Here is a 27921-nt window from a genome sequence, read left to right on the forward strand (position 1 = left end):
GTTGAGCATTCTGACGTAATAATAATAATAGTAGCGTTTATATCCACCGATCCCATGTTTACATGACGTCATCGCCGAGATACAAGGATTGACCGGCAAAAGGTTTTGTCAAATTTGGATGTTTTTTTGTCAAAATATCAAACGAAAATCGCTCAAGAAACCGGGTTTATTTGAAAATCGAGATTCTGATGCGGATTGGCGTTTTTCATATTCTGGTTTTATCTGGTTTTCAAAGGCTTTGATTGGCCGGATCTATTGCTTTAGTTAAAAACACTAACTCTTGAAATCACCTCCACCGAGCGCCGCCATATTGTTTTCAAACAAGCGCGCTGCGTTTCTCGTTTCGGAGCGGCCGATTCTAATTTGTGGTTACAAGATTTATTGAGTTATTTTGCGCCTCAACGCTTTATCCAATAGCAGACCAGCTTTCAGTCACGTGGCCTCATTACTCCGCTCGTCTCGCCTGATTAAAATCGCCGTTTCTTTCTGCTCCTGGGATTTGTTTATCACTCACCACGCTCATCCGTTCTAGAAATCCCGACATTCACTCTTTCTTTATTGCTCCTAATAGCGCCGGTTTATTCTCTTTAAAAGCACGCGATTGCGCTTTCGTGTGCGGCGCGGAAAGAGTTTATTGCGCTCGAACGGGAAGCACACACGTGATGAAACAGCGACAGCGGTGCGATTCGTAACATACGATCTGTTTAGTGCTGAAAGCGAGCGGGCGCAGAGCAACTTCACTTACTTTGGTTAAATCTTTCTACGGTTAGCTTTGGTTAGGCTATCAATGAACGCAAAGTAACTTGGAACGTTTATGAGTTTCATTGCCAAAACAGTCGCTTATCGGGCGCTAAAACGCGAAACTAGATTTGTTACATTTTCCTGAGAGTAGTGGCACGTTTTGTAGGAAAGTTGGCTAGAATTTTAGTTCAGTTTCTGACAGATCAGTTTCAAAGCTCAAGTAGAATATGATGTTTTGGATTCACCTGTCACTGAATGGACTTGTGAATGTCGAAATTCTTACAATGTGTTGAATTAAAATGTCACTCAAGTTAAAAGGTAACTTAAACGCTGCAACTTACAGAGATAAAACGAATTTGATTATTTCTGCAAACTGATTCATTGTTCTACTTTACTTGGATTATTTCGAACTGAATCATCCAATTCAACCAGTGGTAAGTTAATTTTGAGCATTAATAAGCACAAACTGTGTTTGAAAATGTTATTTGTATGATAAGATTTTTACATTGAAGCTTTGGTGGAATTCTTACAACATGTTTTTCTTTACGTGCAAAAGCAAATAATCGTCTTTCCGCTCGATGACTAATTTCAAGATTTCGCCTCAATGTCGCTCGTCAAATAACCGGACAGAGTTTTAGGTTAAAACTCGCCTCATGGGTTCTTAGATTTAGAAACTTATCCAGAAAATAGGGTCAGTAAAATTACGGCGGCCATTTTGCTTTCCTGCTTGACAACCTTTTCCTGTTTGGCAGCTTCATTAAAAAAGAGAGAAATTCGCTCGCTTGGTAGTCGCGTTTGTTTATGACGTCACAAAAGATTTCGTGCTGTTCGTGCTACGTTGCGAGCCGCAACGGGGAAATGAATTCGACCCTAAAGAAATGGGAACTTAGACCGTGTTGAAGCCTCTATTTACCGCAAAATATGAATGTCCATATCAGACACCCAAGAAGCTGTTTGCATTAGATTGTGCTTCTTGCACCGACGGTTTGTCGTTAAATATATGAAGTCATCAACTAACATGTCATAATCGGTCAGTCAGACCATCCGCGATACTAATGTTATGTGAAGTTCCGCAACACTCTTTTGGTGTTCAACTTGCTCTGATAAACGCATTAAATTGTGATGTCATAATCGCACTCTTCGTTTTCCGTGACGTAGCTGGACACATCTAGAACCTGGAAAGACTTAAACAAAAACTCAAGATCATGCTATGGTGGCGCGTTCATGTCTAAACATGGATCCTGCTTCATCATAAAACGCATCAGTTTTCACCCTTTCTATTTTAATTGGATTTTTGCATGCAGCATCAATCGAGTGTTGCGTCACAATGGCCATATTTAATTTGCGGCTTTTATATTGTTTGTTCGATAGTGACGTAAACGATTATTTTGTGGTTAGTTATGTTGCCTGGGAGTGAGATATTGTTCAGAATTCACGATATAACGCGGTTCAAGCGATGGAAATGTGTGTGCGCCCACCACAGCGGGGAGGGGGTGTCACTAATGTGTTGTGACGTTGTAAATTGAGCGCGATTCCCGCTGCAAAATGCGCTAGGACCGGAAGCTTTCGAGTCGGGTTCTGGCAGCCCGACCCTATTGTGACGTTGGTATGCGCGCTTCACCAGTTTAATGCAGACAGCGCCAAAGCTATTCGACTGAATTCAAGCAATCGCGACTTGTGAGGTCATAGGCGGCCTAACCACGTCAGTTATCTTGCTGGCTGATCAGATATACGCACAATTGCACATTTATTGCCAGCATCAGTCATTCTGTTTAAAGCGGTTTCATCCGCCTTAGCGAACTTGGTTGAACCTGGGCTATGGCTAGTGATGATTTCTGTGCAGCGTTGTAAGTGTCAAAGCAAAGTTAATAGCGACTTTGGTTGAATACTGGCCTAAACCCACTTAACCTTATAGAAACGCATGAGGGGCTGTTTGCAGGTGGGAACGCTGCTTAATCAGTTGTTGGACATCACCGTTTGAAAATTCACTTTAATTAATTATCAGATAACTAAGTATTACGCAGGGAGCGTAATCCGACGTTCAGTAAAAATAAACGGTGATTACTGGGGATAAAGATGGACACGGTCACACACGTTTAATTACAACCTCATGACCATTGCATTGAGTACATTGAGCGCCATCGTTCAACATCGTGCGAGGAATGATTTTTGGAGTAAAAACTTGCTCCAGTTGCTTTCTCGTGACGTCTTACATAGGAAACGTTCCAACTTTAGTGTTACGTCACAATAGATTAGTGTTCTTGTTTCGAGTATGACGCTTATTAGTTTCGATCCAGTAAGTGCGTGTATGCTGTATAGCTGCTGAGTTCGCTGCATGTTAATAGGCGGAGGTTTCATACGGACTGCGATCACTGGCTGTCTTCAGCCTGATTGTGTAACAAGTTTCGTTAATTCAAGATGTGTTAAGTGTAACGACACTCGGCTGAGATAAGTTGTTGTAGTTAGGTTGGCTAAACGGCTTGCAGCGATCTGCGAGTGAGAATTACCAACTAGTTCCGTTTGTTTATGATGATAAAGCAACGTTTGAAAAACTTTCGACGGCTTATATGGGCATGACGTCACTATAATTGTAGGTCATGTTTCAAATGTTGGACGCTTTGTAGTAAAAATCGTGGGAAGGTCTTAAAAAGCTTCATAATAATGTCAACTGCCCGTAGACAAGAGTTAAGTTGTTGATGTTATAGTGCCTGATATAACGTTCGCAATTGTCACGTCAACAATTGCCCATTATTGCGCAGCTTTTCCAACTGGTTTGCGAAGCTGCGTCACCTTGTATGGTACGATGACGTCATTTTGATGTGATGCTGTCACTGTTTCATTTCATTTTGCAAGTTTTAATTTTAAACTATTTTATTCACAGTTCAAGGAGCGATGGAATAAACTGGATTAAGCGGATTAAAAGTTTCCAGCGCTGGTAACACCAGAGTGCAATTGTGGGTACACAGCGACAACACAAATATGGCGATTCGCTTTGAGCCGGCTTGTGACGACAACGTGCTGTGGAGCATCGTTCCCCCGTGCGGACCATTCCCAGATTCCCGCCGACCGGACCATCCCATCTCGATGTCCCCGTCCATGGATATACGATATCAGAATGAACTGAGCGACCAAGACCGACGCACCAGCAACTGTTCGCCGCAAGTATGCGAGCAAGGCGCCGTTGAGCGGTTCGGGCGCAGGGATTTTGTCCGAAGTCCATCGGAACCAAACCAATACCCAGCCCATTTCTACCCGGTGCCACCAGCACCAGGTCACCAAGTCATGTACAAGACCCGGCTTAACTGCTGCGCCTTCAACGAACCAATGAACTGTAAATTCCACGATAATCACGTCCCGCCGATTTTAACCTACGATGTCCCGAAGTCATCCTCCTCTGCTTTGGATTTATCCAGAACCTCAATGTCTCATCGTCACGGGTTCGAATCCAGCCAGGGAGAGCTTTACAAGGCTAAATTTAAGCGGAATACTCACAGACGTAATTCAGTTAACGACGTGTCGTACAAGGAATACGGTTACACGAACTCCATGCAAGCTCACGCACGAGATGGTCAGCCAAAGGACCGTACACGGCATCGCAGTGTCCATATTCCGGTCGATGCAGCAAGAAACGCCAAGGTTAGAAAACAAAATGGCGACGTAATACAACGTTCCAGCGCAAGCGGAGTCACGCGCAAAGCTGAGAAAACTGGATTAGGAGTCAAAATCGAACACAGCGTGAACAAGGAACTGAAACAAGTTGCAGAATCATTTGCTGTTGTGAGCAAAAGTGATGATGTTGCAAGTGTCCTCGATACAGAAGAACAGAAAGCAAGAGCTGCTCCGTCATCTGAGAAACAATCGGCTGCCAGCCAGTCTTCGAAAATTGTTATAGCTCCAGCCGCGGATAAATTCCAAGAATCTGACGCAGCCGAAGCTCTTTTGGGACTCAGGGAAGGATTCTACGGAGCTCCATGTTCTAAAGACAATGACACAGACACAACGGTTGATGCTGGCACTAGCAGGTCCGACAACTCTTCAGCATCGATCGCAGTGAACCCAGATCAACCTAGCACGTCTCATGCTAATATCCCAGGCTTTAATCCTACCGATGTACGTGAAACCAATCATTCTCCCAACGATTTAGTTGACGAAGAACGAACATTTAATGACGTAATTCGTGATGACGCCACAGCAAAGGCAAACGGAGGCGACGTACAGAGTTCAGCAAAACACAGGTGTCATTTCAAGAAGCGCATATGTCAAAAATTTGCCGCATCGTTGGACCAGATAAAACAAGATTGCCTGCCTGAATCAAGCACTTCTAATGCGGCAGAAAGCAGCAACTTGACGCGGCCCACGTCACAAAATGGCGACGGGCATGGTGAACCTGATTCAGGTCACGATTTGCCTTCTAGCACCAAAAGTTCAGATTATCGGGAATTTTCAAGAAAACCAGATCGATCACGGCCAAAAACAAAAGAAAAATTAAACAGAAACGTTTTTGATGAAAACAGTAAGGCGGGGCTAAGCAAGAGAAGAAAGACGGAAAAACGACGCATTGATAAGGACGACGATGTAAAAGCAACGAAAACAATGAAACAGAAAGAAAAAGTTCTAGAGAAAATCAACTCCAATGAAAAACAACAAACAAAAACTTTAAGTTCTAAACAAGATGACGCAGGCAAGCAGGTTTCTCGTGTCAAAGATCAAAGAACAAAGGCCACGTCCAAGTCCAAGTCGTCGACGTCAAATGGCGGCCTGGCTACCCCCAAAGTTATCCGAGTAAATTCGAACAAGACCAAATCGAAGTCGAATCTTTATCGCGTGACGTCATCACTAGGGTCCTCCTGCGAATCCCTGGCGTCTGAAGACGTAGCCCATGACGTCATAGTGTCGGAATCCAGCAGTAGCGATTATTCGACTGATTCTGACACAGACGGCGACGACAGTTCGAAAGTTGACGTCACAGTTACAAAAGAAACAGTTACTTCATCAATTATTACGTCACGGAAGCAGGAGGGGAGTCCCCAGAGGAAGGCGTTTATTTTAAGCAAACCCAAATTCTCTCTCCCTTGCAAAAAATCAGATGACCCCGAAAAGAAGCCGACATTCCTCACCCCTCCGAGTGCCCCTAGCCCCGCCTTTGCAAAGAAGGACCCGGTTCTGATAAATCCAGTCAAACCTGCCAGCCCCTTCCCGATCGGGGACGGGGAAAAAGTCAAAGTCGCTCCGAAATCCGCTCCCAGTCTTTCTCCTTCTTCAAAACAAAACGGATTCCAGATCAAGAAGGCGACCTTCACCTTCCAGAGCTCAGGTAAACAGGATGACGCACCTCGTACCACTGTGACGTCACAGTGCTCCGTTTCGTTTGACCAGACGCAGCACGCGGATAAGAGCACGTTTCGTTTCGATCGCGAGAAGATGTTGCGAGAATCGACGACGAAAGAAAAAGCGATTAAGCGCGGATCTTGGAAGATGGAATCCAACTTCCCTTTTGGGACTCTGAGTGAAGGAATTTCATTCGAGACTTTATCGAAGCCGAATGCCGCCGTAGCAGAAGATTCTGGAATAACTAAGAAAACAGCCAATCAGAAGTCCAAAAGTCATCACTTGCCTTACAACAAAGATCGTCTTCCGCGACCAACCGCGCGGCCCACTGCTCTCGAAGCGGAGCATCATCTTCTTCGAACGAAAAAAGGAAAGAAGCGGGGACCATCTGCCGACTCCTGGCCGAAAAATCGCGAAGTTCGAGCCGCCACTTCCGCGAAACGTCTCAAGCTACAGGAAGAGAATATGGCAAAGAAGAAAGAACGCGTCCATGACGAAGCGACGAAAACACGCAACGAATCGAACTCAAAAGTTTCGGAGAAAAAAATCGCGTCCGAACTCAAAACGGGAAAGTTAGCGATGACGTCATCATCGCGACGTAAACCTTCGCGTGTGTTTAAGCATCACAAGTACTCGACCTTGAAGATCAATCCGTCCCAGAATAACCCCTCCGAAGACAGGGGTCTTTCGGAGTTCTCTTTGATTAGCAGACCCCTGGGGTTGGAACATCGCGAGATGCTCGCGAAGTCTTTTGAACCAGACGCGAATCCCGATGCCTGGAGCACGGATTCCATCGCGTCCCGCATGTCCTCGTCCGCCGCGTCTTCGCGGACTTCCTCCCTCGCTGATGACGAAAACGATGGTGACGTCATCAAGACCGCCGCTTTAAATTCCCCCAATTTGAGGAAACGACGACACAAAAGGCACCGACAAGTGTCAGCAGCGGAAACAGGAACCAAGTCGGAACTCCTCAAGCGGAAGCAGAAGAAACTTTTCTCCGAATCAAGGTGTCAGGGACGCCAAGGCGCTAACAACGTCCGTGGCGCTGCCACCTCGAGCCGAGCCACCTCAGCGGCATCAGGTTCCACTTTTAAATTGTTATCCTTATTCCCCGCTCCTGCTTCGTTAATAGCTGGGCATGCCGCGGGAGAACTCTGCCCCGGGTACGGAGCCACTGGGTCGGGGCAGCGTTCTTCGCTCCCCTTGAGGTGGCGAAAAGGCGAAGATATCTCCGAGTTGAAGCAGAAGCGACAAAGGGATCGTTGGCGTAGTCTCACCCTGGACATGTTCTGCTTGGGCGCCACGTCATAGCGTTCATTTTTGTTGTTTTGTATCTTTTTTGATTTCCTGCGACGATATCACGAATTTTTTCACACAACTGAAACCTGTTCAGCTTCGTCTTTTACCTTCAACTATATTTGCCGCGTTTTACGCCACTCTAAACAAATCATGATATCGTACTTTATGACGACACAATATGCCGATTATGACGACTAAGAGATTGTTCGGGCAATGTTTTACATCAGGGTCGAAGTTATTGAAACCGACGATGACCCGCAACGCAAGTTAATAGCAGATAAGTCCATCCGCGCATAACATGTGTTTGCTGATTATCTGGCAATAGAAGCATGTTGCGTGGTTCATGGTTTTTGTGTCGTGTTTGTTGCAACGTGAACTAGGTTTGGTTGATTTTTATTTCACATTTTTCTATCTTTAAAAGTTGTTTTGATGACGTAGTTTTGGTTTATAACAATTTTTATTCGCCGTCTTGTCGCGAAACAGCGTTTTATTTCCGAGTAAAAATGCTTTGAACAAGCCACAAACTCCGCTTGATATCTGTTTCTAAAAGCATTTATTTTGTTTATATCGCTCGCATCGTTTTTATCACCCACCGTTTGGCAGTATGTGTTATGACGTCACAATATCATCATTGTTTGCGTTTTTGTCATTCTCATGCTTTCTTACCGACACAATCGACGATTATACAAGCATTGTTATCTACGCGCGTTGTATGGCTTCGACGCTCTGCTGTGTAGAGATAAAGTAAAGCGAGACAGTCATTTTTTCTCTGTATGCTTCATGTATTATAGCGGCGCGCCTATGATTTTTGTGATTTTTTTAAATGTTTTAACGCGATAAATCGCTTGTATTTGTACAAAAGACGCGGTTGTATTATTGTTGCTTTTTTAAACTTTTTTCGTCTTCATATTAAGTTTGACTTTTTCTTTTCAATAAATATCATGAAATTAGTGGTATTGGCAATTTTTTTTAGCATTTCTGCGTTTCTGTGCCGGCTATTTTTGAAACCCCAATTTATTTCAACGAAGTATTTTAGGCAAAGTCTTACCTCTGACCTTGTGACGTCAAAAAGAAAGGTTATCTATCTAGTCTTTGTTGATCAATAATTAATTAGCGAAAATTTAAGTAAACACGAAGCTATTTGTAGCTACTTTGAAAGGAAATTCGAGATAAACGTGAGTTTTAGCGATAATTTGGTTAAAATGATTTCTATTTCCATTCCAGACATGACATTTCTCACATCGTTATTTATCAAAAGTTTTCAGAAATTGAAAAAAAAGTTTTCTTTAGTTTTCAAAAATTCGCTTCGTTAACTTCTAAATGCTCTGGTTTCATGCACGGCAGGTGTCAGGCTGAAACATCTCAACGGAAACCTTCAAAGCTATGGAATTCACAGACAAAATACGAGGAAAACAAACGAATTAGCGTTATGTGAAGTTATGTCGTTATTAAGATTTTGTTGCTGACGTCACCTCCATTCTGAAAATTCCAACTAAATATTTTGAAGGTGTAAGGAGCATTGCAAGGACAGAAGCGTTTCATTTTCTCGTTAAGTTATGAGGTCACAAGCAACTTGTCTACATTTACTTCACGAGAAATAAAGGCGATTATTACGTCATTGAGATGTCCAGACAAAAACGCCGTTTGCTGCAAACTTGTCAACATTGGTGAACGTTCAACAGTAAAGTCAAAAAGCGGCGTTCTAGGTAGTCGGCGCCACACGACACTGCAAGTGTTATTGTTTAAACCGCGCGAGAGAGCGGCTCGCGCGATGACTGCAACGATCTACAGCGTGACGTATAAGCACCGACATTAACATTTATACAAATGAAGAAACTTCGCTAGAAAAACAGTAAAAGTAAAATTTGTGAGAACCCGGCAAAGTATGAGGAAAGCTTCGAAAAACGGCGTAAAATTATCAGATTACGCAAAACAACCTGATGATCAGAATTAACCATTATTCCAGATAAAAAAAAACAACAAAATCGAGCAATGATAACAATAACTACACGGAGACGATTATATTGGCCGGTTTCATTGTATTGTGCCTGTGATGCGATAAACAGGTTTACCTGATTCTACCTTATTGTTTTTCCATCGTGACGTAAATAGTGAACGATTATCGAATTACTATCAATGGCGGCGAGATAAAAATAAAGTTAAATCAAAATCTGATGTTTCGGGAATTTTTACTTGAATTTATTTTACATGAAAACAGTTCATGGAGAGTTGAAAACAAACGAAGAGTAAAATACGGAAACCTCTGCACAACTGAACACTTTTATGAAAGAAATGTTCAAAAATTTAACCAAAAAATGCTGCGAAAAAGCGATGCAGCTACAAAAATAATTAAAATGAGAAGCTTTTCGCCGTTCGCAGGCCGCGATCCTACCCACAGCGCCGCTATTATCGCTTTGTTTACGCCAGAGTAAGTCGAAACTGCCGAGGCTGGAGACAAACTGGCTCAAACAGCTAAACTTATCTTTTAATGGAAGGCTTCAAGCTACGGTTCTCACTCCTCCAATTTCCTTGTTTCTTTCTTTCTCTTTCAGCCGCTCTTTTGTCAACACCAAGCTCTTTATGACGTCACCCATAGAATTGTGTTATCGAGGTAGACGTAATAATGGAAAAGTTGAAAACAACGATGTAGTAGGAACGTTCGCTTCTTGTAAAAACAAGGCAACCGCCATTTACAATAACAATCGGTTTATTTGAACGTCACGGGGTCAAAAGGTCAACTTGTTTGTTGTTCAGGGGATGAGGAAATGTCAAAATGGCCTTCTTAGACTAGACCAGGATTCTTTCTGTGTTTCGAACCTCTGCATCGGCAGCGTATTAATTATATCGCTATAATAATAAGCTGTCCAATTTAACCGTTTCATTCCATTCTGAGAAGTTTTCACTGGTTTAAGGCTAAAGCAGGTGTGCAAGTTGTCAATACTATCGGCACTCTGCGTTTTCCGCGACCTGTGACGCGACTTCAATTCCCAAACTTATCGTGGATTTAGATTGAACCTTCGCAGAAATGAAATTTATTTCCACATTTTACTAATTACTTTGCACGTGATAAGATATTTTGAGCATTAACTGGGCGAGTTGCCCGTGATAATTAAATGTGTTGCGTAACAATATCAGTTTATTACAACCAATCATGGCAGACCAGCATTCATTCCAATCTTTCTTTCAAGTGTGATTTCTATGCATGATGCCAACTCCTGTTTTGTGCAAAATATGCTTAAGCTGCTTGCTCTAGAAAGCCTGTAACTATAAATTCATGGACACAAAGAAATATTTAATCATGTTTTAACGAAGGGACCTTTAATGAGAAAATCGTGATATATTGAGCGCAAATTTTAAAAGATTTGGCAAAACTTGCCAAGATTGGAATCTACAGAAGATAACGGAGAAATGTTTCAAGATAATCACAAATTAGATCAGGAAATTGCTGTGATTTGCAACAAACCGAGCCTTAAACATTTTAAAGATTAAATTATATAACATTATTAAACCCGCAATTTCGACAAAAACAAATTAACATTTTCCAATCATGAGTTAACATATCAAGTTGGATGTTTAAGTTAAAAGAAGATTTGCAAAGTTTCAAACATAAACAATTCATTCGAATGAGTAGAAGACACATGAGCAAGTGGCTGCGATGGGCGGACCTCGTGAACATCATCGGGTTATTTACGTCCACCACCGAGCACTACAAGAAAAAGGTTTGAACAGGACGAACAGGATAAACGACGGAGATGGTTTAATAATAACTTATAAATTTTCAATTTATTTTCGGAATAAATAGTTTAAAGCATGTTCAAGTCCATGTTGTCTACAACCTAATGGTGGCGTAACCGTGTTAACTAGTGAACAGTAAAATATAAAAACGGAATGGAAGGTGGCATTCTGTTGTGGTAACTTTTATTTTTAATTCTTCTTGTGCACGAAGCAATCGTAACAATAATCTTGTTTCGTCAAGTCTAGAGATGATACGTCACACAGGTCTATATTGAAATGCAGCTGCTTGAAACGTTGAAGAATTCGAATTTTTATTCAAAGATTTCTAAAAAACCACCAGTTTTGACCGATGATTATACATTTTGCGACGTGGCGGTGGTTTAAAGTTTTCAACACAAGTTTGACGAAGACATTTTTAAAAATGGATTTAATCAACGAATTCCGAAGCCTCTCATTCAGGTTCAAAGAATTTACGAGACTTAATTGATGAGCTTTTAAATATTTGCGAATCGGTGAGATCAGTTCTCTTGTATAACCTTTCTGTCACGTTTTACGTCATTGCGATATCATAATGTATTCTCTATAGGACCAACATTGGTCGGTTTGTTTGCTGATCGGTGATCACGTCACAAATGGCTTTTGTGATTTACGCCAAATATACCTCGCGGAAGCCAATTAAATCTCAGCCCTTTGTCGTTGGCTCGAATAAGGTTGCATTGCACCTGGCCTGGTTTGAAGCGAAAATTAGAAAATTCTAATTATCTGTTCTTTACTTCCCAACAGTCAAACGTCGCCGCATTCTGACAATGGTCGATGACGCCGCGGAGTTAAATCGAAATATATCGATTCATTTTTAGCGCATGCACGACAGCTATCGCTGATCGTTGGGTGATTTAATTTGCGCCTTTGTTTGAATGTTTATTATTATCGAAGTGATCGTCGATTTATTGTTGAGCGAATAAACGACATGTCATAATCCGCATTTTTACACATCACTTTTATTCCTGGTTATTTCAGAGACCGATATTTAAATTTGAGTTTTGACATTTCCATTGGTGCTCGGGTGTCTTCAAAGCTGCGAGCATCCAGCTTTCAGTAATTAAGAAAAAGCGGTTTGCTTCGCTACGAGCTTTGCTGGAGCCATTCTGACACAGATTAAGATTACTTGCGCCGATAAAGTCGAATCGACCATTTTCTTTTCTTAAATGTTCAACGCATGCCGCGCAATTTCACGCCTCGCAGAATTTCACGGTACATCGGCCCTGTGCAGCGTCAGACAACAAGATTTTGGCTCGATTCGTGGCAGATTCGATTAAACCAGCTCCGAGATGATAAGGAAAAGAAAGCTCGCCAACGCTACAGGGCCTCCTCGTTTGAATGAGCTCGTTTATCATTCCGCTCATTCACTTGCGCACGACAACGCGTTGCTTGAACGCCATTGCGCCGCGCACATCCGCTTATCTTATGAACAAGGTTGCTTAGGCTTTGTGATGTCACAAGTGATGGTGTTGCTGCATAAAATCGTGTTTATCAAGAACATTCTGCGATTGAAGCGAACACATTTTCATGGAGAATTTTGCGGCATTAAGACATTGTGCGGTGTCATAAATTTGAACGTAAATTGCGAAAAACACAGCAACCGCTCCCACGAGCCCCGACAAGCAGCGACCATTGAATATTGTGTTCAGAAATCTATTGCGGCTGAATTTACAACATCGGCGACAATGTTCTGACGTTTTACAAGCACGGGAGCGCTCATTGAAAGCGGTTCGCTGTATTCAGTCGCAAATTTTGGGTTCGATCGTAAACACTGAAAGATATTTTGGCGTTTTTACAATTATGTCGTCACCATGTGCTATACGTCACAGTACGTGATTCACTTTGCTACAAGTTAATTAGAGATGGTAAAATATTAATATTTTCAGGTTAATTTTGTTGCAAAATACTTTTAGTGGATGATGGAATATGGAAAAATCTTTCACTGAACAATTTGGTGGAGAATTTCTGAATTTTGCTAAACAGCAAAAACTGCGACGACTGTTGTTTTCACATCGTTTGAAAGAAATTATTTCCACGGATCACTTGAATCGTTGTTAATCCTTACACTGATGTTTGAATGGTAATAAAAAATAACCAGTCCTTTCCTTATTTATTACGTAATAAATTCTTGAGACGATACGTCATAAAAGAATAGCGGCGTTAGACAGGTCTTTGAGTCGAAACGTGAAATACGACTCGCGTAGGAAATGGAAATTTATTTTTGTGTCAAGTCCTCGCTGAACCGGCTGTGACTTGCTTGTTCTAAATCTCACATCCTGTAATTTATTTTAATCCAGTTCATCTCAACTACACAGCTTGCCGTCTCCGAATTAAAGCCCATTGCACGTCCTTATGATATTGAAATGTGACGTCACAAAGACCATTGTTACGTCAAAAACATGTCAAGTCATCATGGGTTAAAATGGTGGATGCAGTAAATGGCGCAAAAGAATCTTTTAAATGCTAGTTTGCAAATACTCAAACTTACATCAACTATAAACGTCACCCTTGCGCTTATACAGAGATCTACTTGTGTGGGAGCAGTGTTAAGTGTATATTATCAAGTCAGCGATTAATTATTAACTAATTATTAACAAATATGTAAAAGTTATCAACCAAGTTTACAAATATCCCCGACCACTGAGTTTGGTTCAACCTGAGGACGCTGGTGGCGATGTTGACTTCGAAAAGTCGATGCGTCGCGCGCAACTAACTCAGTCGGTGACCAATTTTCCATAATTTGTCGACCTGCAACTTCGATGACGTCAGCAAAGCAGGGGCGGAATATGACGATGAATATGTGTTGAAATTTTTTCTGTCTGATCGCAAACTCTACGTTATTCTGGTGTTCAAAGTAACTCAAGTATATATCAAGATATGACGTCAGCCGAGAAAGTTGTTGATGAAATGGTGACGTCGTCAACCTTTCATCTCCAAATATTTAAATGTAAAATTGAATTTTGTTGAAACTTTCTATACTTTATTTGGAGAATTATTTACGACGTAACAGTGTAACGCATTTCTCGTTTAGGCGACAAACCACGTGACAAAATGGCGCTGACGACTAGTCTTAATGTTTTCGAGAAATTTCGACTTTGACTTCCAGAATTTATTTTTAAACAGAGATTTATATTTTTCAGGTCAAATGTCTTCGGGCAGTGCGGCAGTGACGTGGCAGACTGCATAAGTACGAGGTCACGTTCAAACGCTGTTGCAGAGTAAAACGAAGTGACGTCATCTACAATACTCCAGCTATCGAGGCCAATTCAGAAGGCTTAGCAATGTAATAGTTGCTTTTATGACATCCATGCACATGAATGTCCGCTTTCACACTGCACAGTCATCAACAAACGTCATAATCGGCATTAGATGCCAAACTAGGCAAGCCTCTATTTATGGGTATGTTTGTTGTAGATCTGCAATTACGATATAAAAATTTATTTTTATTGCGTCACAATAGTCAATGTTTTACAAAGCTAGCTACATTAACAATTAGAACAGAGAACGTGGAATCATCAAAAATCTGGTTGGGTGGCTTATAGTAAATGTTTTACCTTCTGTGATGTCATAGTTTTCTTTGTGTCGCCATTTTGTTGGGACATATGCCGCCATTTTAGTTTTTGTCAAAAAATAAATCTTAAAATACATTTTACGCGATAAAGCCACCAAACACTTGTTTAAGTAATTGTAGGCTACAACGGCGGCCACGTAATAAACCGAACAACCAGCACTACGCGATATGTCGCTGATACTGCTTAAGATGTTTTTATGATGACTTCAGGCGTGATTGAAAAGTGAGTGAGCAACGTATACAGCTGCCTATGCAAAGTGACGGTTTAAAGCGTGGTACAGCGCCACTATATTGACACTGAGGATATATTCATTCGAAGTCTTCTCCTTCTAAATTGTTTAGTTCGTAATTTTTTGAATAGAAAACAGTTAATGGAGCAACATCGATGCATGGATACGACCATCTCATTATAAGCAGGCGGATAAAATTGGGTTGGAATCACGGAAATCATATTTTCAACCATTACCGTTAACTGGCCCGGGTTAACTAAAGTCAAAATAACTGCCCACAAGTCCAACTTTAGCTCTCAGATGGTGTTCGGTCACGACATTATGCTCGGCTGTTAATCGAGTTTTTCGATGACGTCATGCGCTTGCTGGCCGTTGAGAAATAATTCCTCGGAATCCTGCACAACAACTACGAGCTTAATAAGCCGCACCGGTAAGTTGCTGTGCGTTCTATTTGTCATTGACTGTGCGCAATATCATGTTTATATGAAGTTGAGTTTTCAATCAGATGCAACAAGGTTGAATGCGTTTTGCTGAAGTTCTTTACAAGATGAAAATATAATCTCGATGACTTGTCTTGGTATTTTGAGATCAAAGTAGTTTGTGCCGCGCAAATACAACATCACATGGAAAGAATTAAGAAGCAGAATAAATGTGACGATTACGAAAACAAAATTTCGCCAATTTTTTTTTCAATAATGTGCTGAGTTTTACCAAGATTCGATCAAAATTTGATCTTTTCTGCCCTAAATTCCTCTTTGCATCGATATGTTTAAATGCATCCGGTCTCAATCAACTTAATTTATTTGCATGTTAACTTAAATACGAAATCTTCACAGGGTGTTATGAGATCAGTCACGGTTACGCTTCATTTCCAAGCACGGATTTATTTTCAAGAAGTATTGTTGTAATCCCGCGTAAAATAACCGAACAAGCTCATAAAAGCGAATGAGTCACCAGTTAGCATCGCTGTTGTCGCAATAATGAAATCTGATTGACGACTCAGTAAAGAACACTTTCTGAATAACGTTATTTATAGCTAGTCGCTTTAATATATAGCCTACTGTAAATAAAATAAAATCGACAATAAAAATGAATTGTCCGCTCCACGATATTTAATCAACTTTAGTCAGTTTGCTAAGAATCTGTTCTGTATAAATTACTAAATTGCTTAAAAAACTCCAAACAAAAAATTTAAAAATTAATTAACATCAGTTAGCATTGGAACAGAAATAGTTTATATTCAATGCATCTTTTCACCTGCAGTAGTAGATTGTTGAAGATGATCCAAATAGGTTCTTATCAAGTTGTGCCCAAAAGATAGGCCTATAGTTTTTGTTCCCACTAATAGTTTAATGATTCTAAGAAAATGTATTCAACCGCGTTTGAATGTTTATACGTCACCACTGGGATTTCAAGCGGTGGGCCAAGGGCCAGCTTGCAATAAACACAGACAATCTACACACCGCGGTGCGTCTAAACTCTTAGCCTGTCTACGGTTACTCTTCTGTGTCAGTCGTTATAAAATCCACATCAGTTTGCTTTACCGTATTTTCGCTTCGGATGTTCTTAACCCATTACAGCACAGCATGAAGTTGCATGAGCAATTATTTTAAAGGATACAAGTAATATACGATTTTATCGACGGCAGTCGACGTAGCGTCGATGGTGTAACGGTTAGCATTGGTGCCTTCCAAGCACTAGTTCCGGGTTCGACTCCCGGTCGACGCACTTCTATTTTTCCTAATATTTAAACGTCTTCCAACCACCTTAGCTATTACTATTTCATAGATCTAAAATTTGCTGCAGAAATAATCCTGTTTCTATTAAGAGAAAATGATCATTAACTTCTCCAAATATCAAACAATGGTTCGTAGGTATCTCGACTGAGTTTTTTAAGGGTGGCAGTCACTAGCACTACACTACTGAGTAGCCTACAGACTACAGCCCTATCAAAGTGACTATGTTTATTATTCCCACCATCTCCTCAATCTCTGCTTTACAAATATTTTTAATCAATGAGCAGGAATATAATTCTTCTCTTAAACATGATGTTCTTCGGACATGGCAGGAAAAGCATTATAATGTCTGTTATTTTGCCACGGTAACATAATATTCTGTTTTCGATTTATTGAGCCTTTGTTATTTGCATATAGAACTGTGTTCTTAAGAACTTTGAGTTCTGCCAATTTAAAATGTCATGTTTATTGTCACACTTTTCGTGCACCTGATGGTTCTGATACCGTGCCCTCACCCTGACCATAGAAACCTGCCATCATTATAGCACCGCTGTACAATTAACATTTTGTACGTTTTAGGCTTCCGGGATTTGCCATTTTCGTTGATTGTCTATGAGCAGATTTTCGTGTTGTTTTTGCTTTAACAAGGCGAGCCTCGTTTCTTTTGGCTCCTCACAGTCAATGGTGAAAAATAAAATAAATAAATAATTAATGTCAACCCAATGCTTTTATGAATAAATAGAGTTAACAGAAACTTTGTATGTTTTCTATTAAACTTAAAATCTTACGCAAACAAATCTTTAAATTTTCTTTCACAATTTGTTCTGTGATTCCTTATAACGGAATGCTTGAATAATCATCTTGTCTCGGGGGAAGACTAATTTTGTTGGATTTCATTTCAGAAATAAATTTGGATGGCTTTTTAATCCAAGGGCGTTTTATAATAGTTTTGGCTGCCACTATTTCACTGGAAAAAAATCGTGCGTTCAAAAATCATTTTCGCAGTTTTGTGTTGACCTAAAGTCCTAAAGTTAAAGTTATAACGTAGCAGCCTAAAACCTTTCAGTCTAAATTTAATTCCAATTAAACCCTACATACCTAAAACAAGTTTTTCCATGCCAACTCCCCTAATGTAACCGCCTATCTTTAGCTATGTGTTGCGTGACCTACTTTCGGTGAAATAATCACTCCCAATAATCCTTCCGTTGCATATGTGACGCGTAGGCCATATTCAAAGAAAGCTTACCTTCGAATAAATATGGTAAGCATCAACATCATCATCATCAACAACATTATCAACACACTCTTTATATGATGACAAGCGTAATGTCATTTTACTTTATGTGCCATTTTTATAACAATCAATCATGCCAATATTAACAGGTTCACACGCATTTTTCTCCACAAACTGCAGTGTTAAGCGGCGTCTTTGGGTAATGGCGCATAGAAATTTCCTATTAAATTATACTTCAAATAAACGATTAGGTTACTAAAAAATTGGATGAGTTACCAAATGGAAAAAAAACTTTAGCATTGCATCAATTTCGTTTACAAACCACTATTGTGTGGCTTAAAGCATCGAAATATCACGCTGAAATCCGTGCTTGCCAACATCTGTGGCATTTGTGAACCCTTTCGAGGCTGTTTTTAGACTATACTCAGTAGCTTTGGCCCCCAGTCTACAGAGTTGGTTACGAGCGTTTATAAGTACCGTGATTATTAAATATTTATATTTAGTGCGGCACTTCAGATGCGTTAATGAGCACAATTAGGCTATCTGCATTGAACTGAATTTACTACGGTTGCCATTTATTTTGTTGATTGTCAGGTTGTGGGCAAATTCTACATGATTTATAGCAAGTTTTTTGCAGACAGGTTGATTAGGCCTAAGGCTTGCTAAAGTATATGACCCAGCACCTGGCAGCCTGTGAGTGTCTGGTGTATTTACATGCCACACATGTAGGATAACTTGGTCGTGCGAATTTCTAATATCTCATTAATGACATGTGCCATGCAATGTTGTGCAGAGGATTGCACTGTTTATCAGTCTTAACTTATACTATTCGGTCTTAATTTACCTGCCGAATTAATGATCTGACTCCGTGGTTGCGTGCGGTTAGAATTCTCTAACCTAATCGTTTTACTAGCCGAAAGCTCTTACGATTAACAGATACAGTTTATCAGAAACGGTCCTTTATTGTAGGAACTGTACAGGTTCCGATTATGACACAATCACAACTTAGCATTCACCATCTAAAACTGTGGCGGCTTGGCTCGCTTTTGTAAAATCCTTACGTCTTTCGTAGAAATGTGTTTTCCAGAACAATTGGAGTTTTTAAACTTTCAGTCCCGCCACATCATTCTTATGAAAGAGTTTTCCAGCTAGTAAATGGAGTTTAAAACTTGCCTTTTCAGAACACTGCAAACTACCGTTGGTATATTTGAAAACTTGCTACGAATAACTTCGTGTGAAAGCTCCTTATTTAGTACGTTACCAGGTCGCTTCCAAGTAACTGTTTCCAACTTAACCAAATTTAATTTGCATTGCAAACACATCGATTTTCACGTTCACACGCTTTGAAATGTTCATGCCTTTTTTGTCATATATTTCCGCCACATCGCAGCACGTTTTATAAGCTTGAACTTTTGTGTGAGACTCCCTGAGCCTCAGAACCTCAGTCACAGACGCGAAGTTATAGACATATGTAATACCGTACTACTGTAGTTGTGGTGATTGAATCAGTAGACATCGTGTAAACAGTCACATGACTTGTGTTCTCGGTTATTTGTAATATTGAGAAAGTGTACAGCACCTACAATAAAAGCCTTTTCTGGCAAACGGTATTTGTTATAATATAACACGAACGTTCGGCTATCAGAAAGGTTAGAGTTCTCAGAAAGGTTAACAGTTCTGATGACCCCGACGTTCTAGTGACCACCGACATTTCTGATGACCCCGACGTTCTAGTGACCACCGACATTTCTGGTGACAACCCGACGTTCTACTGACAACCCGACGCTTCGACGTTCTAATAAACCACCGACGTTCTAGTGATCACTGACGATCTTGTGTCAAAAACGACGCGTTTCAATTCTCACACTCTCGCAATTCGCACAACCGTTCTTCACTGGTAAGTGGATTTTTCACTTTTTATACAACTACTTGCAACCATAGCTTGTAAATGCATGCTCATCGGCTTGTACCTTATTAAATTAGCTTAAGCTATTCTTATTGTGCTGCATTGTGCTGCAGTTTGAAATAAAAGTTTCTTGTTGTAAAGTATTTTTTGGTTCAATTGTGAACAATTTTTGCGGTGCGCCGCCTAAAACATTTTCTATCGGTTTTGATAAATGTCACAACCTGTGCCGACACAACGAAAAGTTACTTCGGTGCCTGGCAAAGCTAAGACAGAATACCACATGAGCACACGATCAACCGACCGTTCCAACGAGTCAATTAATAATACAACTATGTCGAACGAAAACGGGGAGGGATCTGCAAATACTCCCGATAATGGCATTGCTGGTCCGTCTGGTCTGGGTACTAGTAACCAATTACCAACAAACGCGCAACCACAGAACAATACTTTACGAAACGATTTGTTTTCACACGTTAAACTTCCTACCTTTTGGAAATTTAATCCCGAAGCGTGGATTTCTCACCTTGAACATAAATTTTCTCTTTATCAAATCACTTCTCAAACTAATCGTTACTTGTTGGCGGTAGAGGCAATTCCTGCGAAAGACCTCGCGCTCCTTCGGTTACCTTCGGCGTCAGCACAGAACTGCTACGACATATTGATCAATGAAATCTTGAGAAACTTTGATAAACGTGAGGACCATTTAGATTTTTTGTTGGCGGACCTGACGCTGCACGATCAGTCCCCGAAACATTTAATGCGCGAATTAATGAGCGCAGTAGGTCAAGAGAATCTTACTCCGCCAGTCGTCAAACTAATTCGTGCTAAATTCCTTAAAGCGTTACCACCAGACGTCGCAATTGCGTTAGCCAGCGTGGAACATCACGATCTCCAGAACCTTGCAAGCAGAGCCCACGAAATCTTGCTGCTTAAACAACCAAAAACTTCTTCGCACAACCTTTCCCTTGCCATCACTGATACGGATGACATTGACTACCCAATGCAACCGCAAATACAGCAAATTCAATTGTCTAAACCACCGCGCTATACACGATCTAACGCTAACAACGAATCTAAGAGTTCCGGGCAAAGAAATACGAATTTCACAAATCAAAATACGCCAAACCAACGCAATTCATTTAACTCAGCATGGCAACAACGATCACCACGCACAAACAATGGACAGTTTCACAAATCATACAGCAACAACGGGTTTAATCGAGATAATCGCCGACAAAATGGTTCTTCTTTTGCAAACCAACGCAAATATAATTTTTTACATTCATCCCCCACATTTCAGAAACCAGACTACCAACGTAGCAATTACCCTTGCGCGTCTGATGCTTCTAATGGCTTATGTTATTACCACGCCCGCTTCGGTAGGGATGCGCGCCGCTGTCACCCAAGTTGTAGCATGTGGGAGAACCAATCCCGCCCAACAAAAAACGCGTGGCGATCGACGCAACATTAACCCCGTCAGTCCCGTCGATCGCATCAACAATAAAAAGAGGCTGCCCCTTGTTAACTGTATATGATCACGCCAATAGTATTCACTTTTATGTAGATAGCGCGGCAGCAACTTCTCTTTTGTCCGCTAGTTTAGCTGACGTATCAAACCGCAAACCGCAAACACCGCTTTTCGCTGCTAACAGCACGCCAATTACTACGTATGGCACTACACAACTTAATGTTTCCCTTCATCCTCGTTTTTCTTATCCCTTTGAATTTGTGCTTGCGGACACACCTTTTTGCATATTGGGGCTGGATTTCCTCACTGAATACAACTTTGTTTTGGATCTTAAAGCCAAGCATCTCATAGATGTACCGAACCAACAGCAATATACGTTAGAGCCTGTTGAAAGTGATCCTGTTCGCATATCCATTCTCAGCCAGATAGATCCTGTTGCAGACCTTTTACATCAATTTCCAGACTTGCAAAAACCCATGTCAGCTGTTAAACCAGTGAAGCATTCCATCGTTCACCACATCCATACCACAGGTTCTCCTGTACGTGCACGTCCACGTCGATATAGCCCAGAAACAATGCAGATCTTGAAGAAAGAAATTGACAGCTTGCTGGAGCGAGAAATTATCCGATACAGTGATTCTCCTTATGGAAGTCCGGCCTTGCTCGTTCCTAAAGGCTCTTCTGGCAATAAATATCGTCTTGTCGTTGATTATAAATTAGTCAACAAACAAACAATCGACAGCTGTTACCCTCTTCCGTTCTTACATAGTTTTTCCGAGGTTTTGTATGGTAAAACTGTCTTCTCTAAATGCGATCTCCAAAACGCCTTTCATCAAATAAAAGTGGCTCCAGAAGATGTCCATAAAACGGCGTTTGTTTGCCCCCTAGGACAATTTGAATACACAAGACTCCCATTCGGTTTATCGGGCGCCCCACGGACCTTTTCCAGACTAATAGGGGAAGTAGTACGTCCCCTTCAGCACCTTGGAATCTTTGCTTACCTCGATGATATCATCATTGGAAGTAGTAACCTATCAGAACATCTTGAACACCTTAAGTTGCTTTTTCAACGACTTGAGGAATTTGGCTTAACGCTCAATTTAGACAAAAGTGAATTCAACCGCGAGTCTCTTGACTACCTTGGCCATCACATAAATTCTGAGGGTATACGACCAACTCAAGAAAAAGTGCAGGCCATTCTTGATTACCCACAGCCACAAACCTGCAAACAGCTGAAACGTTACTTGGGAATTTATTGCTATTATTTTCGCTTTCTGAAGCATTGTTCCACAACCTTACAACCGCTTTACAAGCTAGTTCCGAACAGTCGCAGCAAACGCGCGGCCCCTTTAACATGGAATGTCGAAGCCGAATGCGCCTTCGCCAGCAGCAAACAAGCTATTGCAAATGCTAGCACTTTAGCGTTTCCGAAACTCCATGCTCCAACTTATCTAACAGTTGACGCTTCGTTGACCGGTATTGGAGCGACATTAGAGCAATTGCAAGGAAATCAACTTGTTCCTTTGGCCTTCTTTTCAAGACAGCTGAACGCTACTCAACGTAAATACAGTTGCTTTGACCGAGAGCTGTTGGCCGCTTACAAGTCAATACGTCATTTCCGCTACTTCTTGACAGGCCGACAATTCACTTTGCGTACAGACCATCTCCCTCTGGTTTCAAGTCTCAGTAAGCTCTCCGAACATTACTCTCCAAGACAGTTCCGGCAATTGTTGTTTGTTTCAGAATATACAACAACCATTGAGCACATCAAAGGCTCTGCCAATGTTGTGGCGGACCTCTTGTCAAGGTCTCAACCTTCGGCACCCAACATTAATACTCTTTCGGACGTTCCGCCTCCTTTAGAGTATGAGAAAATAGCACAAGCTCAAGCCAATGATCCTGCTATTCAAAGACTACGCACCGCAACAACATCACTCAAACTCCAGGACTGCAAGCTGCCCAATAAGGACCTTACCATCCTTTGTGACGTGTCCACTGACACAGAGCGTGTTCTAGTTCCTTCCTCCTTCCAACGTCAAGTATTCCTGCACTTACATAATTTATCGCATCCTGGAAAAAAAGCCACAATTAAGCTCATCAAGGAAAGATTTATATGGATAGGGATGTGTAAACAAATCGCTACCTGGGTTCAACAATGCCCAAACTGCCAGGAAGGAAAAATTTTCCGCCACACTAAAACCGCACCGGGGAAATTTAAAATTCCCTACGGACGATTTTCTGATGTTGCAACTGACTTGATTGGACCACTACCAACCTCCCATGGTTACAAATACATCCTTACGTGTATCGACCGATATACGCGTTTCGTTCAAGCGATACCAATCCCTGATGCCACCACGGAAACCGTTGCTGCTTACTTTGTTAATCTCTGGTGTTCCTTGGTCGGTGTTCCAATCATCCTCACAAGTGATCGTGGACCATGTTTCATAAGTTCCGCTTGGGCGGAAATTATGCGCTCGCTTGGTATTCAACACAATCTGACTACAGCTTACCACCCCACTGCCAATGGAATTACAGAACGCGCAAATGCAGAGATCAAGCGCGCCATCAAGTGTTCAGACGAACCTGAACGTTGGTTTCACAAATTAGGTTTTATTGTCTTGGCCCTGCGTAATCGCTATCTCCAGGATTTGAAATGTACACCTGCTGAGTTAGCTTTTGGACACACCTTACGGCTCCCAGGTGGTTTCTTTTCTGATTCCAAGCTTACCTCTGCAGTTCCTACATCCAGCTACCTCGGTGCCTACCGAGACTTCATCAACGACCTTCAGTTTACTCCAACGACCGCTCATACAAAATTCATGCAGTCCTACGTGCATCCGGATTTGAAACATTGTGACCGCGTTTATGTTAGATGCGATCATGTCAAACGTGCGTTAGAACGCCCTTATGTTGGTCCTTTTCCAGTATTGGAAAGATACGAAAAATATTTTGTAATATCCCGTCATGGCAAACCGGATCGCGTCTCACTCGACCGTCTCAAACCTAGCTATACAATTGATATTGATGCTCCCTCACCATCATCCTCCTCGCATCAACAAAATTTTTCTTTGCAGACTCGACACCCTGCTCCTCAGTCAGTCTCCGCTACTTCAGCGAAACAGCAAACGACACCACCTACTGTCACTGCTCCTGCTTCTATAAAACCGCCTGAAGTTGTAAAGACTTCTCGGACTGGTCGCAAAATCATTCCACCGAAACGGTTCTCTGACTAAACAACACAACATGTTCGTTTGTCTGCTGCTTACATGTTTCTTTTTGTTCACATCCGCCGCTCAGACGAATCTTCATCCGGATACACAGAAATTTCTGTTATGTCAGCGTTCGCATTCTCTCGGGTTATATACCTTTGATGACGACATACATTGTCAAACGCAGACACCCTTCTCCATACACAACTGCTCTGCTACCGTGTTTGCTCCAGATCTGCATCTCCAGAAGATTCCTGCAACAGTTTGCACTTCACAGATTACTTCCTGGAGCACTACTTACTTCTTTTTTGGGAGTTATCAAAAATCGGCCAACACCTTTGACGTACAACCCAGAATGTTCGTCGTGGAATAAAACCAACGTTTCATCACATGGACCGCTGATCCTGTCTAATCCTGCGGCGTACTCAACACGCAATGCAGTCCATTATAAGTTTGTCTGGCCGACTTCAGCTTCTGGAACAGTAACAAACGACTTCTTGTTTCACACTACAATTTACTACGATTACGTCACGGACACAATGACGTCGTCTCTTGGATCTCTTGCATCGTGCTCAATCGGGCGTGGATACTGCTTAACGGGCAATCGTATGTTTATATGGCGAGTACCTTCGCATATCAACTGCCCACCAACCAAGCCTCTCGGGACTCACAGGATGCTCCTCCATTACAACTCTACGTCCTTATATAGAGTTTCCTTACCTGATCTCGGGATCTCGGTACATCACTGGAGGAAATGCTCCTCTCGTGCGAAAAACTGCTATGGCAAACATATTCACTGCGACAACAACAACTTTATCTTTCGCTACCAACAATGTACAGAGCTCGACAGACTCGCTCTTTTTCGTCCTAACCGGCTAAGGCGTGCCCCTTTTCGAACGCCATACTCTCAATTCGAGCGACTTTTTGCAACCTTCGACACACAACAGGACGACCTTATTTCAGAAGTTCTCACTACCTTCAACGAAGAGAACAAGTTCCTACATTGCCAACTCACGAAGCTAATTGGCACACTCTACAAAGCAATTGGGAAGATCTTCCCTACTGAGATACTCACTACTACTCTTGGACATCAAACCATGGGTTCCAGCCTTGGAGATTTTATGTCCAGAGCAGCATGTCACTCTATCAACGGTACCGTCTTACCGTCACTTGCGTACCGAAACGCATTCAGCCAACGTCCTCTCATCAAATATCGCGATCAAAACGGCCACAGTCAATACGGCCAACTCATTTCAGACAACATTGTCCTACCGGGAGTGCACCTGCTGGAATCGTATCGACCAGCAAGAAGTTTTGTCTTCCGAGTTCTGGGACACACTGTCCTGTATCACAACTATACTTTATCGCACGAACATGTGCAGGTGCATCAACTCAACTTACCTTTGTCGCCTATACACGTCAACTACAAGGCACCCGACTACGAGAAAATTCTCAACGAGCTACCTGACTCTGACTCGTTTACTGATCTACAATCGCTGCTCAGCTCTATGTCTGAAGCCAACCTTCTCAAGGAACAAATGCGACATGTCATGACAAGCCTTACTACTACTACTGATGAAACTATGATCAACGGATCCTACGTCGCAGACACATTCGCACACGCCGCGAAACAAACGTTACTCCTTGCTCTGTCGCAAATTACGAATCCATTTCTCTCAGCCCTTATATTCATCCTGCAACTCCTTGCCATGATGTGGGCCCTCTTCCATACCATCGGGTTTATCCGATCGTCTCCGCACCATTTGCAGTATGCCAGATCCCTTGTATCCCGTGTCCGCGCTTGGCGCCACCAACAGCAGGCGCCGGTTGCAAGACCTCAACTACCACAACCGCTGCCCTTGCCTCGGCGTTCTCGTGATGAACCGTCTCCGTCCGGATCTGCTGATGACGCACCGCCCGCTTCATCTTCTCGTGATAATTTCGCGAGCACCCACACACTTTAAGTTTCACTATGTGTATCACCTTGCTTCAATACCGATAATGTCCTTTGCATGTACAATTTTGCCGTTTTCCCTTGTCGCCGCTTTCGATTTTGTAACCGTTTTGCTTCGTTGCATGCTTAGTAGCTTATTCTTGTGCTAGTATCGTTTTCACTTTTCCCGCCTTATTGCATGCTAACTATTCCTGTGCATGAGTTTAGCTGTTTCAACCCACCTCAATAGGGGGAGGTGCAGTTGCAAAAAATTTACCCTCTACCCCTTTAGTTTCTCCACAGACTTTGCTGCCACTACCATTGCTGCCAAAACCACTTCAGTATGTCGACGGTATCTGATTCCTCCGCTGACGTTCAAATTGACGAAATCACTTCAGTTACTGAGATGATTCCCGACTCACCCGATTCACCGGTTCAACAATCATCTCCCGCGCCGTATGTGCCGATCGTCAGACCTGGGGAGCAAGGCGCTCCTGCCCCCATGCCCCAGAGCGCTGATCTAGCAGATATACAAGCTACGGTGTTACAACCAGTACATAGACTATTTCGGCCGTTTAAAACAACCGTTACAATGCCGACCCTTGCGGTTCCTGCGCCGCCAACCACTTCGGCTGAGGATCTACTACTTTGGTTCCAGCAGCTGGATGAACTGTTCCAGCTGGTTCCTGATTTTGAGTTTATGAGCAAAATCCTTACCATGGTAGCAGCCACACCTGCTTTCCACATGGCCCCCTTGATGAAGTATATATCCAACGGGGTTACGGACAAAACCCGGGAATACGAACAGTTCAAACAATTTTTGCATGCCCGGTTAATCTTGGAGATACCCTCCAACATGTAGCTATATTACCATCAGTTATTTTAAGCATATGTTACAGTTCATTCATTTGTATATAACTTCAGTTTTTTGTTTGTGCTTGCTCGCCATTGCCACCTTCAGTACGTTACATGTTAATTGTCATCTTTTTCCTTCCGTAGCGGGGGAGGAATGTGGCGGCTTGGCTCGCTTTTGTAAAATCCTTACGTCTTTCGTAGAAATGTGTTTTCCAGAACAATTGGAGTTTTTAAACTTTCAGTCCCGCCACATCATTCTTATGAAAGAGTTTTCCAGCTAGTAAATGGAGTTTAAAACTTGCCTTTTCAGAACACTGCAAACTACCGTTGGTATATTTGAAAACTTGCTACGAATAACTTCGTGTGAAAGCTCCTTATTTAGTACGTTACCAGGTCGCTTCCAAGTAACTGTTTCCAACTTAACCAAATTTAATTTGCATTGCAAACACATCGATTTTCACGTTCACACGCTTTGAAATGTTCATGCCTTTTTTGTCATATATTTCCGCCACATCGCAGCACGTTTTATAAGCTTGAACTTTTGTGTGAGACTCCCTGAGCCTCAGAACCTCAGTCACAGACGCGAAGTTATAGACATATGTAATACCGTACTACTGTAGTTGTGGTGATTGAA

At 41.9% G+C, this 27921-nt stretch overlaps 2 protein-coding genes, 1 long non-coding RNA gene and 1 other non-coding gene across 6 annotated transcripts in view; all 4 read left to right on the forward strand.

Annotated features, from left to right (window-relative positions):
- Positions 1 to 27921, forward strand: part of LOC143452881 (uncharacterized) — a 106511-nt gene that overhangs the window by 26615 nt on the left and 51975 nt on the right. The gene's annotated exons all lie outside the window — the stretch shown is intronic.
- Positions 283 to 8318, forward strand: LOC143451937 (uncharacterized). Of its 2 annotated transcripts, none has more exons than XM_076952722.1 (2): positions 283 to 1175; positions 3623 to 8318. In XM_076952722.1, the coding sequence occupies exon 2, from the start codon at positions 3721 to 3723 to the stop codon at positions 7378 to 7380; it is 3660 nt and encodes a 1219-aa protein (XP_076808837.1). In that variant the 5' UTR covers positions 283 to 1175; positions 3623 to 3720; the 3' UTR covers positions 7381 to 8318. The 2 variants fall into 2 exon arrangements, with proteins under 2 accessions (XP_076808837.1, XP_076808838.1); XM_076952723.1 differs by lacking the exon at positions 283 to 1175 and adding an exon at positions 2330 to 3539.
- Trnag-ucc (transfer RNA glycine (anticodon UCC)) lies at positions 16600 to 16671 on the forward strand. Its single transcript has one exon. It is a non-coding gene; the product is annotated as a tRNA-Gly (tRNA).
- Positions 19642 to 27779, forward strand: LOC143452592 (uncharacterized). Of its 2 annotated transcripts, none has more exons than XM_076953623.1 (2): positions 19642 to 19810; positions 26736 to 27779. In XM_076953623.1, exon 2 carries the CDS (start codon positions 26776 to 26778, stop codon positions 27292 to 27294), a length of 519 nt encoding a protein of 172 aa, XP_076809738.1. In that variant the 5' UTR covers positions 19642 to 19810; positions 26736 to 26775; the 3' UTR covers positions 27295 to 27779. The 2 variants fall into 2 exon arrangements, with proteins under 2 accessions (XP_076809738.1, XP_076809737.1); XM_076953622.1 differs by having other exon boundaries at positions 26725 to 27778.

The sequence above is a fragment of the Clavelina lepadiformis genome, chromosome 4, assembly GCF_947623445.1.
Source record: "Clavelina lepadiformis chromosome 4, kaClaLepa1.1, whole genome shotgun sequence".
NCBI classification, from domain to species: domain Eukaryota; kingdom Metazoa; phylum Chordata; class Ascidiacea; order Aplousobranchia; family Clavelinidae; genus Clavelina; species Clavelina lepadiformis.

What these genes read in the sequence shown, in the direction of transcription:
- LOC143451937 (XM_076952722.1), top strand. Translation starts at nt 3,721, where the DNA reads ATGGCGATTCGCTTTGAGCCGGCTTGTGACGACAACGTGCTGTGGAGC.
- LOC143452592 (XM_076953623.1), top strand. Translation starts at nt 26,776, where the DNA reads ATGTCGACGGTATCTGATTCCTCCGCTGACGTTCAAATTGACGAAATC.